This window comes from Delphinus delphis, chromosome 16, assembly GCF_949987515.2.
Source record: "Delphinus delphis chromosome 16, mDelDel1.2, whole genome shotgun sequence".
NCBI classification, from domain to species: Eukaryota; Metazoa; Chordata; class Mammalia; order Artiodactyla; family Delphinidae; genus Delphinus; species Delphinus delphis.
In genome coordinates, this window is record NC_082698.1 from 871,225 (window position 1) to 885,988 (window position 14,764).

The 14,764-nt window shown below is 60.1% G+C and overlaps 1 protein-coding gene across 5 annotated transcripts in view; it reads right to left on the bottom strand.

Annotated features, from left to right (window-relative positions):
* The window catches only part of INPP5A (inositol polyphosphate-5-phosphatase A), a 176,926-nt gene that overhangs the window by 88,530 nt on the left and 73,632 nt on the right, over window positions 1-14,764 (bottom strand). For all 5 annotated transcript variants that reach the window (XM_060033823.1, XM_060033819.1, XM_060033821.1 and 2 more), the window contains exons 3-4: window positions 9,513-9,613; window positions 5,915-6,002 (exon numbers count right to left, since the gene is read on the bottom strand). In XM_060033823.1, coding sequence (XP_059889806.1) covers window positions 5,915-6,002; window positions 9,513-9,613 — 189 coding nt within the window. The remainder of the gene's footprint in view (window positions 1-5,914; window positions 6,003-9,512; window positions 9,614-14,764) is intronic.

Here is a 14,764-nt window from a genome sequence, read left to right on the forward strand (position 1 = left end):
TAACCGGGCTCACCCCACCACGTGGTGCCTGGGAGGGACTCGGGAGCCGCCGTGGGAACAGGGAGCGGGTGGGTCAGGCCTTGCAGGACCCCCGCAGCCACACCTCAAGGGACCCCGCAAGGGGCTCACCGGAGTGGCCTCTTCTGGGCACTCCTGCTTGCGCTCCCTGGAGACGGTCACCTTCCGTGAGCGCACCTGGCATGGCGGGAACAGAACCCGCGTCTGAACTCTCCGGGGGATTAAAACTGGGCCACCTTGCCTCTTTCAGGCAAACACAAAATCACTGGGGGATGTCGGGCGTCGACGTCGGCCAGGAGACCCAGGGCGTTTACCACCTCACCACGGAAAACGCTTGGGCGAAGGCCGTCCAGGGCGCTGGCTGCGCAGCCCCACCCTTCCTCTGCTGGGAGCCCCGTCCAGAAGCCCACGTCCGCTCCCGCAGCCTTGGGCAGGGGGCGGGGCCGGGGAGGGCGGGTGCCTCGGGGGTTCTCCTTCACTGTCGCGTGCCCTCCAGCCCGCCCCTGCCCCCACCTCCCCAGCTATGCCCTGCATGAGCCTTCTGTCTTCCCAGCCTCCTCTCGGGGAAGCTCGCCCAACCCGCGGTCTTCAATACACGTACACCCCGATGGCCTGGAGGTCTGTCCTCAGGCCGGCACCCCCCCGTGAGCTCACACTGGCGCATCCATGGCTCTGGACCCACGCTGGGGGCGCCCGGGGCATCCACGTCCAGCCCACCACTGCATCCTGGCCCCTCTGCCCCAGGATGCCTCCTTCCCTGCTCAGAGCACGGCTGCCGGGCACCGGCACGCACTGGCACCAGCCCAGGCCCCGGGCAGCACAGGGAGCAAGGCTGCTGCTCCCGGACTCTGGATTCGAGGAGGAAGACACGGTAATCAGAAGGCCAACCCCAAGCACACCAAGGTGGCCGGTGCCCAGAGACGAGGGGGGCCCGGGGTCTGAGGTGCTGCAGCAGCCTGCGAGCTCCCTCCGTCTCACCCGTGGCTCTGATCACGCCCAGGGCCAGGTCCTTGGCCCATGACGGCGGTTCATGAGTTCCCGGGAACGGGACGGGCGATGCCAGCACGCCATGCTGGTGGCACCTCTGAACGAACAGACTTCCAGCTCGACTTTCCCGAAGGACATGCAGATGGGCAGGGACCCGGCCAGTGGGCAGGGCCTGAGGGAGGGTGGCCCGCCGCAGGACGCCCAGTGGGGGACACTCTGCCTCCTCAGGCCTGAGCAGACCAGACGAGCCACGTGCTTAAGTGAGCGGCCACTCGGGATGGTTCTTAGAGGCAGACAAAATTTACCGTAATCATTTTATTCAAGTCTGAAACTTGCCCTTCGAGCAGCTCCCGCTTGGGATGGGAAATGCTGCTTTGCCGCCATCTCCTGGTGAAAATGGGCATCTGCAGGCTCCTGGTGTGCCACTGCCCCCAAGGCCACAGCCCCCAGATCGCTGCCCACCCAGCCACAGCTCCTCCAGGCTGCAGACCCTGCTGGCCCAGAGCCCCCCAGGACACAGGCCCCCAGGACGCTGACTCCCAGGACAGAGCCCCCCAGGATGCCGACCCCCAGGACACAGCCCCCCAGGACGCCGACCCCCAGGACAGAGGCCCCCAGGACGCCGACCCCCAGGACACAGCCCCCCAGGACGCCGACCCCCAGGACACAGGGCCCCAGGACGCCGACCCCCAGGACACAGGCCCCCAGGACGCCGACCCCCAGGACACAGGGCCCCAGGACGCCGACCCCCAGGACACAGGCCCCCAGGACGCCGACCCCCAGGACACAGCCCCCCAGGACGCCGACCCCCAGGACACAGGCCCCCAGGACACAGCCCCCCGTGTTTCCGTGAGCCCCCCACCATTATGCTCATCACCAGGTGCAGCTGCAGGTTCAGCTCCTTCTGGGAACAGGCTGCAGTTTTCTGATCCCTATTAATACCTGTGACAGCATTTATGTACAAGATAAATTCATTTCAATTTCCTTTTTCAATTAATGGCCTATTATTTGAACCACACTCAGCTAAAATACTGCTCCAATACTATTAATCTTGTAAAAATTAAATTTTCCTCCCTCTGACAGCCAGAGGCCACCAGGCTGGGGCGAGAGGGTGGCCATGTACCTAGGCCATGTACCTGGCCAGCACTGCCCGGGTCCCCTCCAACAGGACGTCCAGGGGACCCAGCAAAGGCGGTTCCACGCACGACACACTGAAGGGGCGACGGACGGGCACGACGGGGATGGGGCCGCAGGGCCAGGGCCAAGCAGGATTTTATCACAAACCATTACGGTCCCAGTCAGGAGACGGGTGACAAACACACGCCTCCCCTGGGGAAGAGTCTGGGATGAGGTCCAGACCCGGAGAGTGGAGCACCACTGGCCATTCCCGCCGCCCCCCACCCCCCCGCCCCGGGAAACATGCCCACACTGGACTGTGGTTGCAGGAGGGGACCACCGGCAGGACAGCAACCCTGGAAGGCAAGCCAGGCCACAGCCTCGCAGGGCCAGCCGACACACCCACCCCTCCTTGGGCAGGCTGGACCTTCATCCTCAACTCCCAGACACTGTCCAGTCCTGCAGACACCTGGAGCCACAGCCTCAGGGCCTCAGACCTGGGCTCATCCCCATGTCTGATGCAGTGCCGTCCCGTGCAGGGTCAGTCCTGCCCAGGGAGGTGCAGCCCTGAGCGCCGTCCCAGACTGGAGCCAAGCAGGATGTGGCCCTGTCACCGACTAACGTGCCATCAGCGCACCTAAGACCGAGAGAGGAAAACGCTGCCGGTTCTAATTGAGAGATACTGTGGGTGTTAGATGCACCCGGGTCTCAGATGTAAATGTGACAATCGACTCGTGGAAGAACAGACTGGAGGTAGTATCGTCCTTAGGTACCTCCATGCACCAACCGGACAGGAAGATCTTCCGGGCGTGTCATTTGTAGCGTCTGCAGTGGTTGCAGATTACTCCACCATGTGGCTGGTCCACAGTGTAAAAATACCTAATTCTGGGTACTTAAAATTACTTCCAACTTCTGTTATCAAATAATTTTTGATGACCATGCTTATACACAACAGTTTGCACGACGGCTACTTCTCCAGGGAAGCTGCTGAGTGACGGCAACGCTCTTCGGCAGGTTTCTGTATTCCACTGCGAACTGTGAAGTCACATTTTAAGATAAATCTCCAGGGAAGAGGAAGACCGAAATGAAGCTCTCAGCCCCCAGGCGCCTCCAACACAAACCTCTTCTCAGCCCACCAAGCATTTGGCTGGAGGAGAGACGCAGGTTTTACGTCAGCATGTCACGACAGGTGACACAAAACAGACCACAGAGAACTAGAAAACTCAGCATTTCAAAAAACTATGGAAAACTTCCACAGACAGACAGACAGAGACAGTGGGAGCTCCTGGCCGTCCTGAGGCCGCAGCTTCTGTGCACGAGAACCGAGGCGCCGTCCACTAACAAGCTGATACCCACGCTCCACTGTTGACTCAGTCCCAGGCGCACACAGAGCCCCACGGGGCACGGAGGCCGGGCCCAGAATAACTCCCTCAGCGGAGGGACGGCCTCTGCCCCAGGGAAACAAGCGCCTCCACCCTCCCTCGGCCACCCACCCCGCCTCAGTCTCTGGTCCACTGGGGAAGGTGTATCAGATATGTCAGCCCTTCTGAGGAATCGGTTTGATTTCGCTGATTTTCTCTAATATTCTATTTTCTATTTCACTGATTTCTGTCTTATTTTATGATTTCCTCTCTTGTAAGGGCGCTGGTTAAATTTGCTCTTCATTTTAAAATCTTCTAACGTCAGCATTTGATGCTGGAAATTTCCCTCTAAGCGCTACTTCAGGTGCATCTCACAAATTTTGAAGGTTTTTAGTTTGCTTTTCGTGTAATTGGAAATAATTTCTAATGTCCTTTGTGACTCATGGGTTATTTACAAGTTTCTTGTTTATTTCCAAATATTTGGGGCTTATTTCCAGATACCGCTTCTGTTTACTCCTAATTTAGCTCCTCTGGGTGACCTCAATCTCCTACACGTGCTGAGCTGTGTTTTCGGCTCCGATTTCAGTGTGTGGAACGTTCCATGTGCACACACAGGCCAAGGCTCGTCCAGGCCCCAGACCGTCTGTGCTCTGGCCGCCAGGGCGGGAATGCTCGAGTCCTCGGGACGGACCCCCTCCCAACCACCGGCGACCCTGCACCCACCCCGACAAACGTCAGAGCAACGCTCGCCTTCCCAGGGAAGAGAGTGGAGGCCGCCTCGCCCCTCGGCATGCCACGTGCCACATGCCCTGTCCACGTCCCAGGGCTGCGCGTGCAGCCGCCAGCCCCGTGTGCCACGGAGGCCCGTGAGCTCATGCCGGCTGTCAGGGACTCTGCCAGCTTTCCCGCACACGTACCTCTGACACGGGTACCCGCACGATGGGCTGCCACATCCCCCCTGGGGAGCTGCCCCCGGCGCCCTGGCCCCGTCACAGCCCTCGCTCTGAAGGCTCCTTCGGTATCAGCTTGGCCACTCCTACCTTCTCAGAACCCGTGCGGACGGTCTTTTTCTTCATCCTTTTACTTGTAAAATACCCATCTTGCCACCTAAAGGAGACTGTGAGGACCTGAGCACGGTGTCCACGAGGCAGAGGCGACCAGGGCCACGGTGGGCCATGGCGGCTCTACTGGCCGAGCAGGGACCGAGGTCTCTGAGAGGGGGAGGTGACGAGGGGCCCCGCTAACCCGCCAGCAGCAACCCGGGGGCGATGCTGACCGCCTGACGCTTGTCACAGTGACTGGATCTGTGGGGTTTACACATTGTACCAAACTCTGACAGATCCCAGCCACGACCTTTTCCAGCCCTTTCCTCTCCCGGCCCTCCTGGCGCTCCAGAGACACCACCTGACGTCCTGGCACTGGGCGACGCCCATCGCCAAGTCCTTCTTTCTCCACAGCTCCTGCGGCTGCGGCCCTTCAGGGAGCTCCTCCTGACGCTGGGGCCCTAAGCTGCTGATAACGGTGTGATTCTCATTCCAGACGCTGCCATTTTCATCTGAATAAGTCCCACTTGGGGAAAGCATTTTTATTTGCAGGATGAACTGTGGAGAGGGAGCCGTCGGGGAGAAAGGGGAGAGAGAGGGGGGCTGTGTCCCCGCCCTCGAGGCCTTGCTGGGCCCGCCACCGTGGGGTGAGGCCCCTGCGAATGCGGGGAGGGTCCCCCCGCCGAGCAGCATGGCAGAGGCAAGACCCCGGCATGCAGGATCTTGCAAATGCAGCTAAAGGCAGAGACACGAACCTGCAGCCCGTGACCACCTCACAACTGGCATCAGACGCCCTGAATTTAAGGCCTGAAACCTGGCAGCAGCCTCTCTAAGCAGAGGGGAAGCGCGGTGGCACCTCTGCCCCGGCCGCTCTACGCAGGACGCTCTTCCCAGCCCCCACTCCCCGCACGCAAGCCCCGGTCCAGGCAGCGGGCATACGGTCACCTGCTGCCGCATCTCTGGGCCAGGGATGCCTTGAGGAGGGGACCCGGCAACCAGCACCTGCACCTGCAGCAGGGGACGGTGTGAGGGGAAGGCCGCGGAGGACAGGTGACACAAGACACTAGGGAGCACAGGCGGCCTCAGGGCTCCCCAAACACGGCGAGAGCCTCCCAGCAGCAACGGCCACTCAAAGCCGGCCGACCTCGCTGCTCCGAGACGCCCCCGCCTGGCCCTGCACCCGGCACGCCCGTGGCCACCACGCCAGCCGGGGTTGCTTCCCTGGGCGTCCGCCGTCCCCCAGACCACTGTCACACTGTAATTCACGCACGGCCGCCTGTGCCCGTGGCAGAGCTGGCCACCGAGTCTCTTTACGTAATCAGAGGATGGCAGCTCCAGAAGACTCCTGGCTTGGCCAGCGCTTACTCCACGGAAGGAAAGTGTGCTCACCGTGAAGTGTTCCTGGGACTCGTAGTTTTCATCCAGGTAGACCCGCGCCCTGTTATACTCTTTCATCGCATCACCGGACAGCAGCTCTCTGGAAGGAAAAGAGGGAGCTGTTTAACGCACAGCCACACGGACACCGCACCCTCTTATAGGAGCGCTTACGAAGCACAGGAATGGCAGCTTGGAAACCATGCTTTACGTTGTCCTGAAAACAACAGCAACAGGGGGGAAGGAAGGAGGGGGGGAGGGGAAGGGGGAGGAGGAGGGGGAGGGGAAGAGAGGCGAAGGTGGATAAACTGAGACCCACTCTGTGCCCTCAGCGCAGGCCGCTCCATGCCGGCCGTGGGATGAGCAGGATGGGGGCCCCTCGGGAAGCTGACACGGGGGACTCACCCAGAGCCACACACCAGGAAAGCTCGAGTCCACAGCCTGTGGGGCATCCTGGCTGTTTGCGCCCGGTCCTCACAGAGGCCACGTAGGCGACCCCAGGCCTGGGCAGTCCCGCCCGCCTTCGCTCCTCACAGGAGAGAAGCTGAGGACCGTGAACAAGGGGCCAAGGCTTTGCAGCAAGAAGGAGGGAAGGGTCTCCAGACGTCCCTTATGAACAGGCTCCAGCCCTGACTGCACACCTCACGGCCACACTTTGTCACCACAAAAGCCTTCAGCAGGCGGCCTCGCCGCCGTCTCTACAGACATGACTGGGGCAGAGCTTCCGCGCACCCTCGAGTTCTGTGATGGCGTGGACGGACGCAGGCACCTGATCCCTCCCCCACCAGCGCCCCGGCAGGGGGTGGAGGACATGGGTGCCGTGTGACCAGCCAGCACTCAGGGCAGGAAGAAGAGGGGCTCCAGCTTTAAGGAGTGACAATGAGGAAGGCAGGAAGGAATAGGGGAGAGGGGAAGGAAGAAGAAAAGCCTTGAGAGGATCAAACTAGTCCTCAAGCACCTACCTGCCTGCTGGGATGAACCCCAACATGCTTTAGGGGGCGAGGCAAGACGCAGACACGAAACACACACAGCAGTAGAATCAAAGTTACTGACATGTTGAAGGAGCAACAAATATGACCCATAATCTACAAAAAAAGGCAACAGAAACAGATGTAGAAAGGATAAAAATGATGGAGTTTGCTGAAAATAAACTTGAAACAGATATTATAAATGTAACCAAAGATTTAAAGGAAAACATGGACACAAATGAAAGTTCTAGAGCTGAAAAATACAGCCTCAGAAATAAATTCACTGAATAGGCCTAACAGCAGATTAAAACGTAAAGAAGAACAGACACAACTATATCCAAACTGGAGCAAAGAGGAAAAATGGACTGAAAAAAACAAAACAAAACCGAAAGAGCTGTAGAGACCCGTGTGACAGTCTCCCATCAGGAAGCCAGAGTCCAAGAACAAAAGAGAAGGGAAGCAACCACGCAAAAGCGTCTCCCAAATCTCAGTGAAGTCATAAACCTACAGGTTGAAACAGCTCAAAGAGCCCCAAGCAAAAGAAACACAAAGAAAATCAAACTAAAGCAAAACAATCAAGTTGCTGCTCACCAGCTAGAAAGACAAACTTAGCAGTCAGGAAAAAAGACACACGATATACAGAAAATGAAGACGAGAACAACAGCCCAGTTCTCCTCGGGAACAATGGCACACAGAGAACAATGGGACAATACCCTTAAAGCACTGAAGGGAAAAAATGGACAAGCTAGAATTCTGCTCACAACAAGAGCATCTTTCAAAAACAAAGACAAAGACCTTTTTCAGATAAACAAAAGCTGAGAGAATTGACCAGCAGCAACTTGTGTTGAGATAAATGTTCAGGTTCTCAGGCTGAAGGAAAATGGTGCTGGAGAGAAAGCTGACTGTACGGAGAAGGACCCACCCCGGGAGGGGCAGGTGACTCTAGTCAAACAGGTGACATGTTCTCCCACTTTTTAACCTTTTCAAGAGGCAACCGACGGTTTCAAGCAAAAATAACAACATGTGTGTGACGCAGAGCACAGGCAGGAGTAAAACATGTCTGACAACAGCAGGGGGACGGCGGGGGACGGCAGGGACGGGAGCCGTGGGATCCCGCGAGCTCGGACGCACAGCCCTGCCGGGCGCTGCCCCTCACCTGCATCTGCTTGTCGCTGATGTGCCCAGCTTCTCCAAAGGTGTTCTTTTCTTACTGACTTACTGCAGTTCTTTATATATTTAAATACTGACGATTTCTGTCAGTAAAGTATGTTGCAGATATCTTTTCCCAAGTGTGGCTAAACTTTTACTTTGTTTACAGTGTCTCTTGATAAAGCTTTTAACTTCAACATGGTCAAATGCGTCAGTCTTTCCTCTTGTGGGCTGCACTTTTTAAAGAAATCTCTCCCTAGATGCTCTCCTACACTTTACTCTTGAATGGTCCTCGGGCCTTTTACATTGACTCAGTAATAACTGAAATTCATCCCTGTGTGTGGAGAGAACAAAACGTGCTGGGGACCCAGCTTCATGGTTTCCTGGCCCAGGACACCAGGGGTACCGCCCCCTGACCCAGCCGCCACCTGCTGCACACTGGGGTGAGGCGGGGCAGGAGCTCCGCTGCCGCGCATCTAGGTGCCGCCTGTGCACACACACGCGTGCGTGCGCGCACACACACACACACGAGGCCCTCGGGCCGGGGGAGTTGAGGACACCCCCCTTGCTGTGTTTCAGTAGTACTGCAGCGAGTCCTGCCTCTCTGCACTTCCACATCAATTCTAGTGTTGAAGTGTTAAGAAAACATTTTGATTGAAATTGCCTTAAATTAAAGATTATTTGGGGAAAGTCTGGTAGCTTTTAAAAATTGGCCTTTTAACAAAGGACCCCACAATTTGACAGCTGAAAACACGGATGGCTTGTGGCATTCCACGCCACTGGGGACTGTGACAGGGGCCGAGGCCTGGGACAGCAGCTGGACTCAGCCCCAGGCGGGGCCCCAGGCTGAGAGCCTATAGAGGCCACCCACCCGCAGACCTGCACACCACACGTGGCCCCGGCCCACCCCACCCACAGCCGCCTTCAACGACCAGCCTCACAAGTGGCACGTGTCACCTCCCCACACTCCGCCGGTGGGAGCTGTCACAGGGCCCGGGGGTCTGGGGTCGGGGAGGACAGGGCCACATCGCAGGGGACACAGTGCAGAGAGGGTGTCCCAGGCACTGGGGCCAGAGTCAGGAAGGACGCTCTGGCGGCTGCCGATACCCAGGGCTGTCCGGCACGCAGCCTCTTGGCCCAGGCCTGCCGTCCCACCTGTCCTGCCCCCGCCCCTGCGCCCACTTCCCGAGGCCCGGGCCCTCGCTTCCTGTGTGGCGCCAGGCAGGCCCGCCGTCCACAGAGCCACACCGACGATGGCGCTCTGTGCCCGTCCCACTGTGACAGAAAAGCTGCGGGCTGCTGCATGGACGTCAGCCCCGTCTGTCCCCGGCCGCAGCAGAAGCAGAAGCAGCAGGCTCACAGCCATCGGGCCACATGACCGCATCTCGGCCTGGACCCGAGGGGCGCTGTCACCCCACCCCGGGCCTCGCGCTCACACGAGCGTGCCCCCCACCCCAGGAGGAAGCAGAGGGACAAGCGGCTGCCCCGGGACGTACCTGACGAACTTGTCCACGTGCGACATGGAGGCTTCATAGTTCTTCCCTCCAAACTCCTGGCAGTGCAGGGCCAGGAAGTGCGGCCTGTGCGTGTGCACGACCTGGGGAGGAAACACGGCAGCGTCAGGCCCCTGTGGGGTTCCTGCCACAGTGCTTTCCCCACAAGTCCTGAGGACCTCGGTCCCCAGGGCCGTTCCCTCCCCGTTACTACAAATCCTCAGAAAGGATTCACAATTCCTCAGAACCTTCCTCAGTAATCTGGACATTTCCTCCCAACTATAGAGTCCTGCGTGTCAGCTGCAGGGCACCTGCAAAGGCCCAGAGGAGCAAACATGCATCCTAACCTCACACGTGAGGGCAGCCATCACTGATGCTGCCACGGCCGCCAGCGGGACCGGGTCCAGCCACGCGGCCCCTGGGCAGCGGAGCCAGCTTGGCCCACCTCCTCTCAGCGCCGCCCACCCACCACAGCCCACGGGGCCAGGCCCGCCGCGTCTCCCTGGTCGCCAGGGTCCCCTGCCCGACTAAACTGGCCACACTTCGGCCACTCGACCTGGAGTCGTCCTCGAAGCTGCGGCTGCTGACCCCCCCAGCGGCTCCTCCAGGAAGCTCACAGGGATGGTCCCGAGAGCGCCGTCCAGCTGCCCCCCGCTGCCCACACCCAACCCAGCACGGACCCAGCCACCCGCAGGCGGCGGCACGGACCTGCGTCCCACCCCTGCCGTAAGCCACGTCAGGCGTCTCCGGGCAACCCACAGGTCACCTGAGCAGGGGGCCAGGAACCCACGGCCCTGCCCTCCTGGGGCGCCGGGGACAGCGAGTCACCGATGGGGCACACTGTGTGGCGACGAGGCGGCTGTGCCAGGACACGCGCCGGGGGCGTCAGCACGGCCTGGGGGAGCAGCAGGGGCAAGGGCTCCTGGGACCGGAAGGGCAGCGATGGAGGCATACCAGGAGGCCAGGCAGGGCACTTGGAGGCCGAGAGGCTGCCTGTCCCCGCCTGCACCCGCCCCTCTGCCCTTCCTCGGCTCTGCGCTTCTCCGCCCCCTCCCTGGTACCTGCTGACACGGCAACACTGCCAGCTCTGAAGCCTCACCCAAACCCACAGAACTACCTTGTCCCTCCCCAAGCCCACCGTCCCAGAGGCAGGTCCCCTACACAAGGCCATCCGCGCCTAAGGCCACAGTGTCAGCGCCTGAACCTGACCTCGGCCACCACCGCGTCCTGCCCGGAGGCCAGGGCACCGTGGACAGGTGAGGGCTGCATCCAACGGGCCTTGCGGAGATGGGTGCTCCGGGAACAGCAGCTATGTGGCCCCTGATGGGAAGCGGCTGCGTCGAGGGTTCAGCCAGGCCAGAAGGTCGGCCACGGGGACAGAGGACGCAGGCCATCAGGCCCTGGGCGCCACGCTTCTGCGAGTCTCGGAAGGAAGCATTGCCCAGCAGCAGCTGCCCCTGACCCGCAGACGGCAGGCAGCACGTCCAGCCTCGGGGAGAGTGAGGGACCTGGTCCTGCTCCAGCTGTGGCATCGAAACACAATCCCCAAGATGGGGAGGCTCTTTAAACAGGAGGAAAGTCCAGGCCAGAAAGTGCACTTTTCAGCCACGTGGGAAAGGCGATGCCAGCGGGTAGAGCGGCCTGCCCGGGCTCGCACCCTACGCTCCGCTGAAGCGGGTTTACGGGACGCCCACCGGGTGCTTCCGCTTCCCACTGGACACAGGCGTGGACCCTCTCTGTCCCTGGTCACCAGCCGCAGGGCTCAGGCTCTCGGGGACGGGGACCAGAACAGGCCCAGACGTTTCCCCAGCTGGTGGCGTCACAGCCCTGCCCGGGGGCAGGGGTGGGGAGGAACGGGTGGGGAGGAACAGGCGGCTCGCCTCGGCGAGCTCAGTCCTGCTCCGCGCAGGCGCTAAAACACAGACTCCGAGACAAGCTGGATGCCACCCGCCGGCGGCCCCCTGGCAGGCGCCCTCACACACGATGCCCCCCGTGCAGCCCTTGCCGGCATGGAACGATCACAAGACAAAGTTCAGGAACCCCAGGGGTATCCATGCAGCAAATCACATTCACCAACCGGAAAAGACTGCAGAATGGTCTCCGGGCCTGAAGCCTGGATGCAAAGGGCACAGGGGACCCCAGTCAGGAGAGGCGCCGGGCCAGCCTGGGTCAGATCACCAGACCGACCTGCCCTCAGGCCCAAGGTCGAGTGTGCACAACGCCAGCCACGCCCACAGCTGCACACAGCAGCCTGGTCACACGGAAGCCACCAAAGGCTCCCTGATGTGTGCAGCTCTGTCACCCGCCCTCTGCAGTACCCAGAACAATATAAAAAACCAGACCGTCACAAAGGGGCACAGAATTCCCCCGGGAGCAGCCCCTCCCCGGGAAGCTGGTGACTTCACACAAGGTGAATGCGACGCTCTGACACACGCAGATCGCCACGAGCGCGACACCAGTTCCTGCAATTCTGCAGCGTGTTCTTTGCCCAGCTCTACAACAGGCGTGGGAAAAGGAGAAGGAAGCCCCAGAGACGCTTGGGCTTTGTGGGTGAAGACGGGGCCCCGAGTCAGTGACAGGTTCCTGCAGTTCACACTGTCACCTCTTGTAACCGAGGCTGCAGGTCACCAGATCGTGGCTGGGACCACGACCCAAGTCCCCAGTAAAAGCCAAGCGGAGCCGCTTTCCAAGGACTTTCCATTATGAATTAGGGCAGCGAGGACGAGGGGCCCACGTGCGGCCGCGTTAAGTCACGGACACACGGGGTCTCTCTGGGCAGGCCTGCCCACCTGTCTGCCTTCACCCGAATCCCATACACGTCAGCCTCGTAAGACGACTCTCTGCTGTGGTTTAAATTGAGATAGCCGTTTATGGCACAGAATTCACTCTTTAAATCATATGAAACTCCTCAGACATTTGACTCTGATCCCACAAATCTCAGAAAATGGAGAAATCCAAAAAGAGCAGCCCCTCGGGAGTGGGCGGACGCCCCTCGTGCGGACGCCAGAGCAGCCGGGCGGCGCCCAGCAGAGGGGCCCCTTCCTGGGACGTGGAGCCGTCTCCGCGGTGGTTTATCTCTGAAACCCGTGGCGGGCTTGCCTGAGCTACAGGGCCTGGAGGAGCAGGGGCCCAGGGCAGCCCCCACCTGCCCGCCCGAGCCTCAGCTGCAAAGGAGAGACGAGGCCTGTGTACGGATGGCGGGGGGACCGGGCACTGGCGAGGGAAGGGGCCTGGCGGTACCACCGAGGTGGGCGCTCCAGGAGCTGCCGGGGCTCCGGCCCTGCTGTGGGCCAGGGAAGCCCCTTCACAGCCACAGCTGAGGAAGCAAACGCCGGCCCGGGGGTGGGCGGGCTGGGACCTCGCGCCCGTGGGGGGCCGCGCCTGAGCTTACAGCGGCACCGGGGGACGCATGGGGTGGGCACCACCCCGATGGGCACGCTGTGGCTTCCCGGGCACTCACAGGGCCAGACAGCCCACTCCTCTCAGTCTGAGGTCACCCTGCGCAGAGCACGTCTCCCTACAGCACTGCCAACGTTCTTCCCGAAGGACCAGGCCGTCCACTCGGGCTTTGCCTTAAACAACTGGGAAGAGGCGACACTCAGCATGAAGCCGGCGGGTCTGCTGGCTCCGGGATGCACGGCTCCATCTCGCCCTGGCGTGCGGGGCTGGGGTCCGGGGCTGCACCACGGAGCACCCAGAGCAAGAGCAGAGCTGGGGTTCCCCTGCCTCTCGTCTTCCCGGCCCGCACACCTGCACACCAAGTCCGTCTGACCCCAGGCTCATCTCCACGTGTGTCTCCCCTGCCCCACCGTGCTCCTCCCAGGGCCTCTTGCATCTCCACCTCCAAGAAAAGACGTGGTGCCTGAAAGCCCTCCAGGAGCACTTTTTCGTGCTGTAAACTCACAAAGGATAGTGACAAAATGAAGAGTTGAAATTCTCAGAAAATCTGGCTTACGAGGTTTCCATTAGGATTGTGCTTGGCCAACAACAGAAAACCAACAACCAGCCGCTTGCATAAGGAGGCTGGGCTGGCAGGCAGAGATGGTGCACCTGCTCGCAGACGGCATCCAGGAACCAGCTGCTTCCACCATGTCTGCTCTGCCACTGCAAGCACTGGCTATCATCCTCGTGACTGCAACATGGCTGCAAAGCCCCCAGGCCTCATGCCTACATTCCAGGCGGGAAGAAGTGGAAAGGGCATAAGGTTAAAGGAAAAGGGGAAAGGGCTTCTTTTCTAGTGCTTTGCCTACTTTATTTAGACAAGAAAGCTCTCGCCGGGGACTTCTGCCTACACACTGTGTCACAGGACGCCCCCAGAAGCCACACACAGGTGGCACTGGCTGGCACTCTGCAAGCAACAGAGCCCGGTGTGGGTCACGTGCAACCATACATCGGGGGGGGGTGCCGTCTGCCCCCTCTGCCGCAGCCTCCGTCACACCACGTACCCACCTTCCAGTCTCCCGAGTCCCAGGCTGAAATGAAGGACAGTTGTAGGGCGGCCACATCTGTGACCCCCTTTGGTGCCACGGTCTCTGAAGACCACTGGTTAGCAAAGCCCTGGGCACAGACAAAGGGCTCGCTGACTAAGGAACCTGCTGTCCCTCTTCTCTTGACACCCCCCAGACCTGAGCCCCTCTTCAGAAGGCTGTGCTCCAGCCCAGTCGAGGTGCTGGGTGCAAACGCGCCACAGACACGCAGGTGCTTCCAGCCTGCCCAGTGCCGGCGCCTGCGACTCGGCACACAGCCAGGGCCGCGTGTCCGCGTGTCCACATGTCCCCACGTGTCCTTGGCCTGGAGCCGTGCGGGCAGCTCCCGCCCCCCCACGCCTTGCCCTCCAGTCCCCGCCACTGCGTTCCGGTCTTACTCAAACACCAAGTCGTCTGTCCCAGCTCAGCGGGAGGGAGACTTTCCGGCTGGACTCCCTGCGCTGCAGCTCTGCCCTGACAGAGGCTGGGGAGCCCCACCCAGCAGAGGTGAAGCCCCTGTGTGCCCACAACACCATCCCCGCCTGAGCCACCTTCTGGGGAAGGAAGACCCCTATCCCACACATTTTAATTGGTAATCACAATTAGATTTAAATTTAAACACAATTAAACTTAAACTAAATTTAATTCCAAATTTAAATTATAGTGAAAGTAAATTAACCTGAAACTGAATTTCCGTTGATCATCAGTTTAAATCAACAGCCAAATAAAGTGACTGATATTATTTTAACTCTTGAAACTCAGTCTTCTACACAGTGACCCGGACGACAC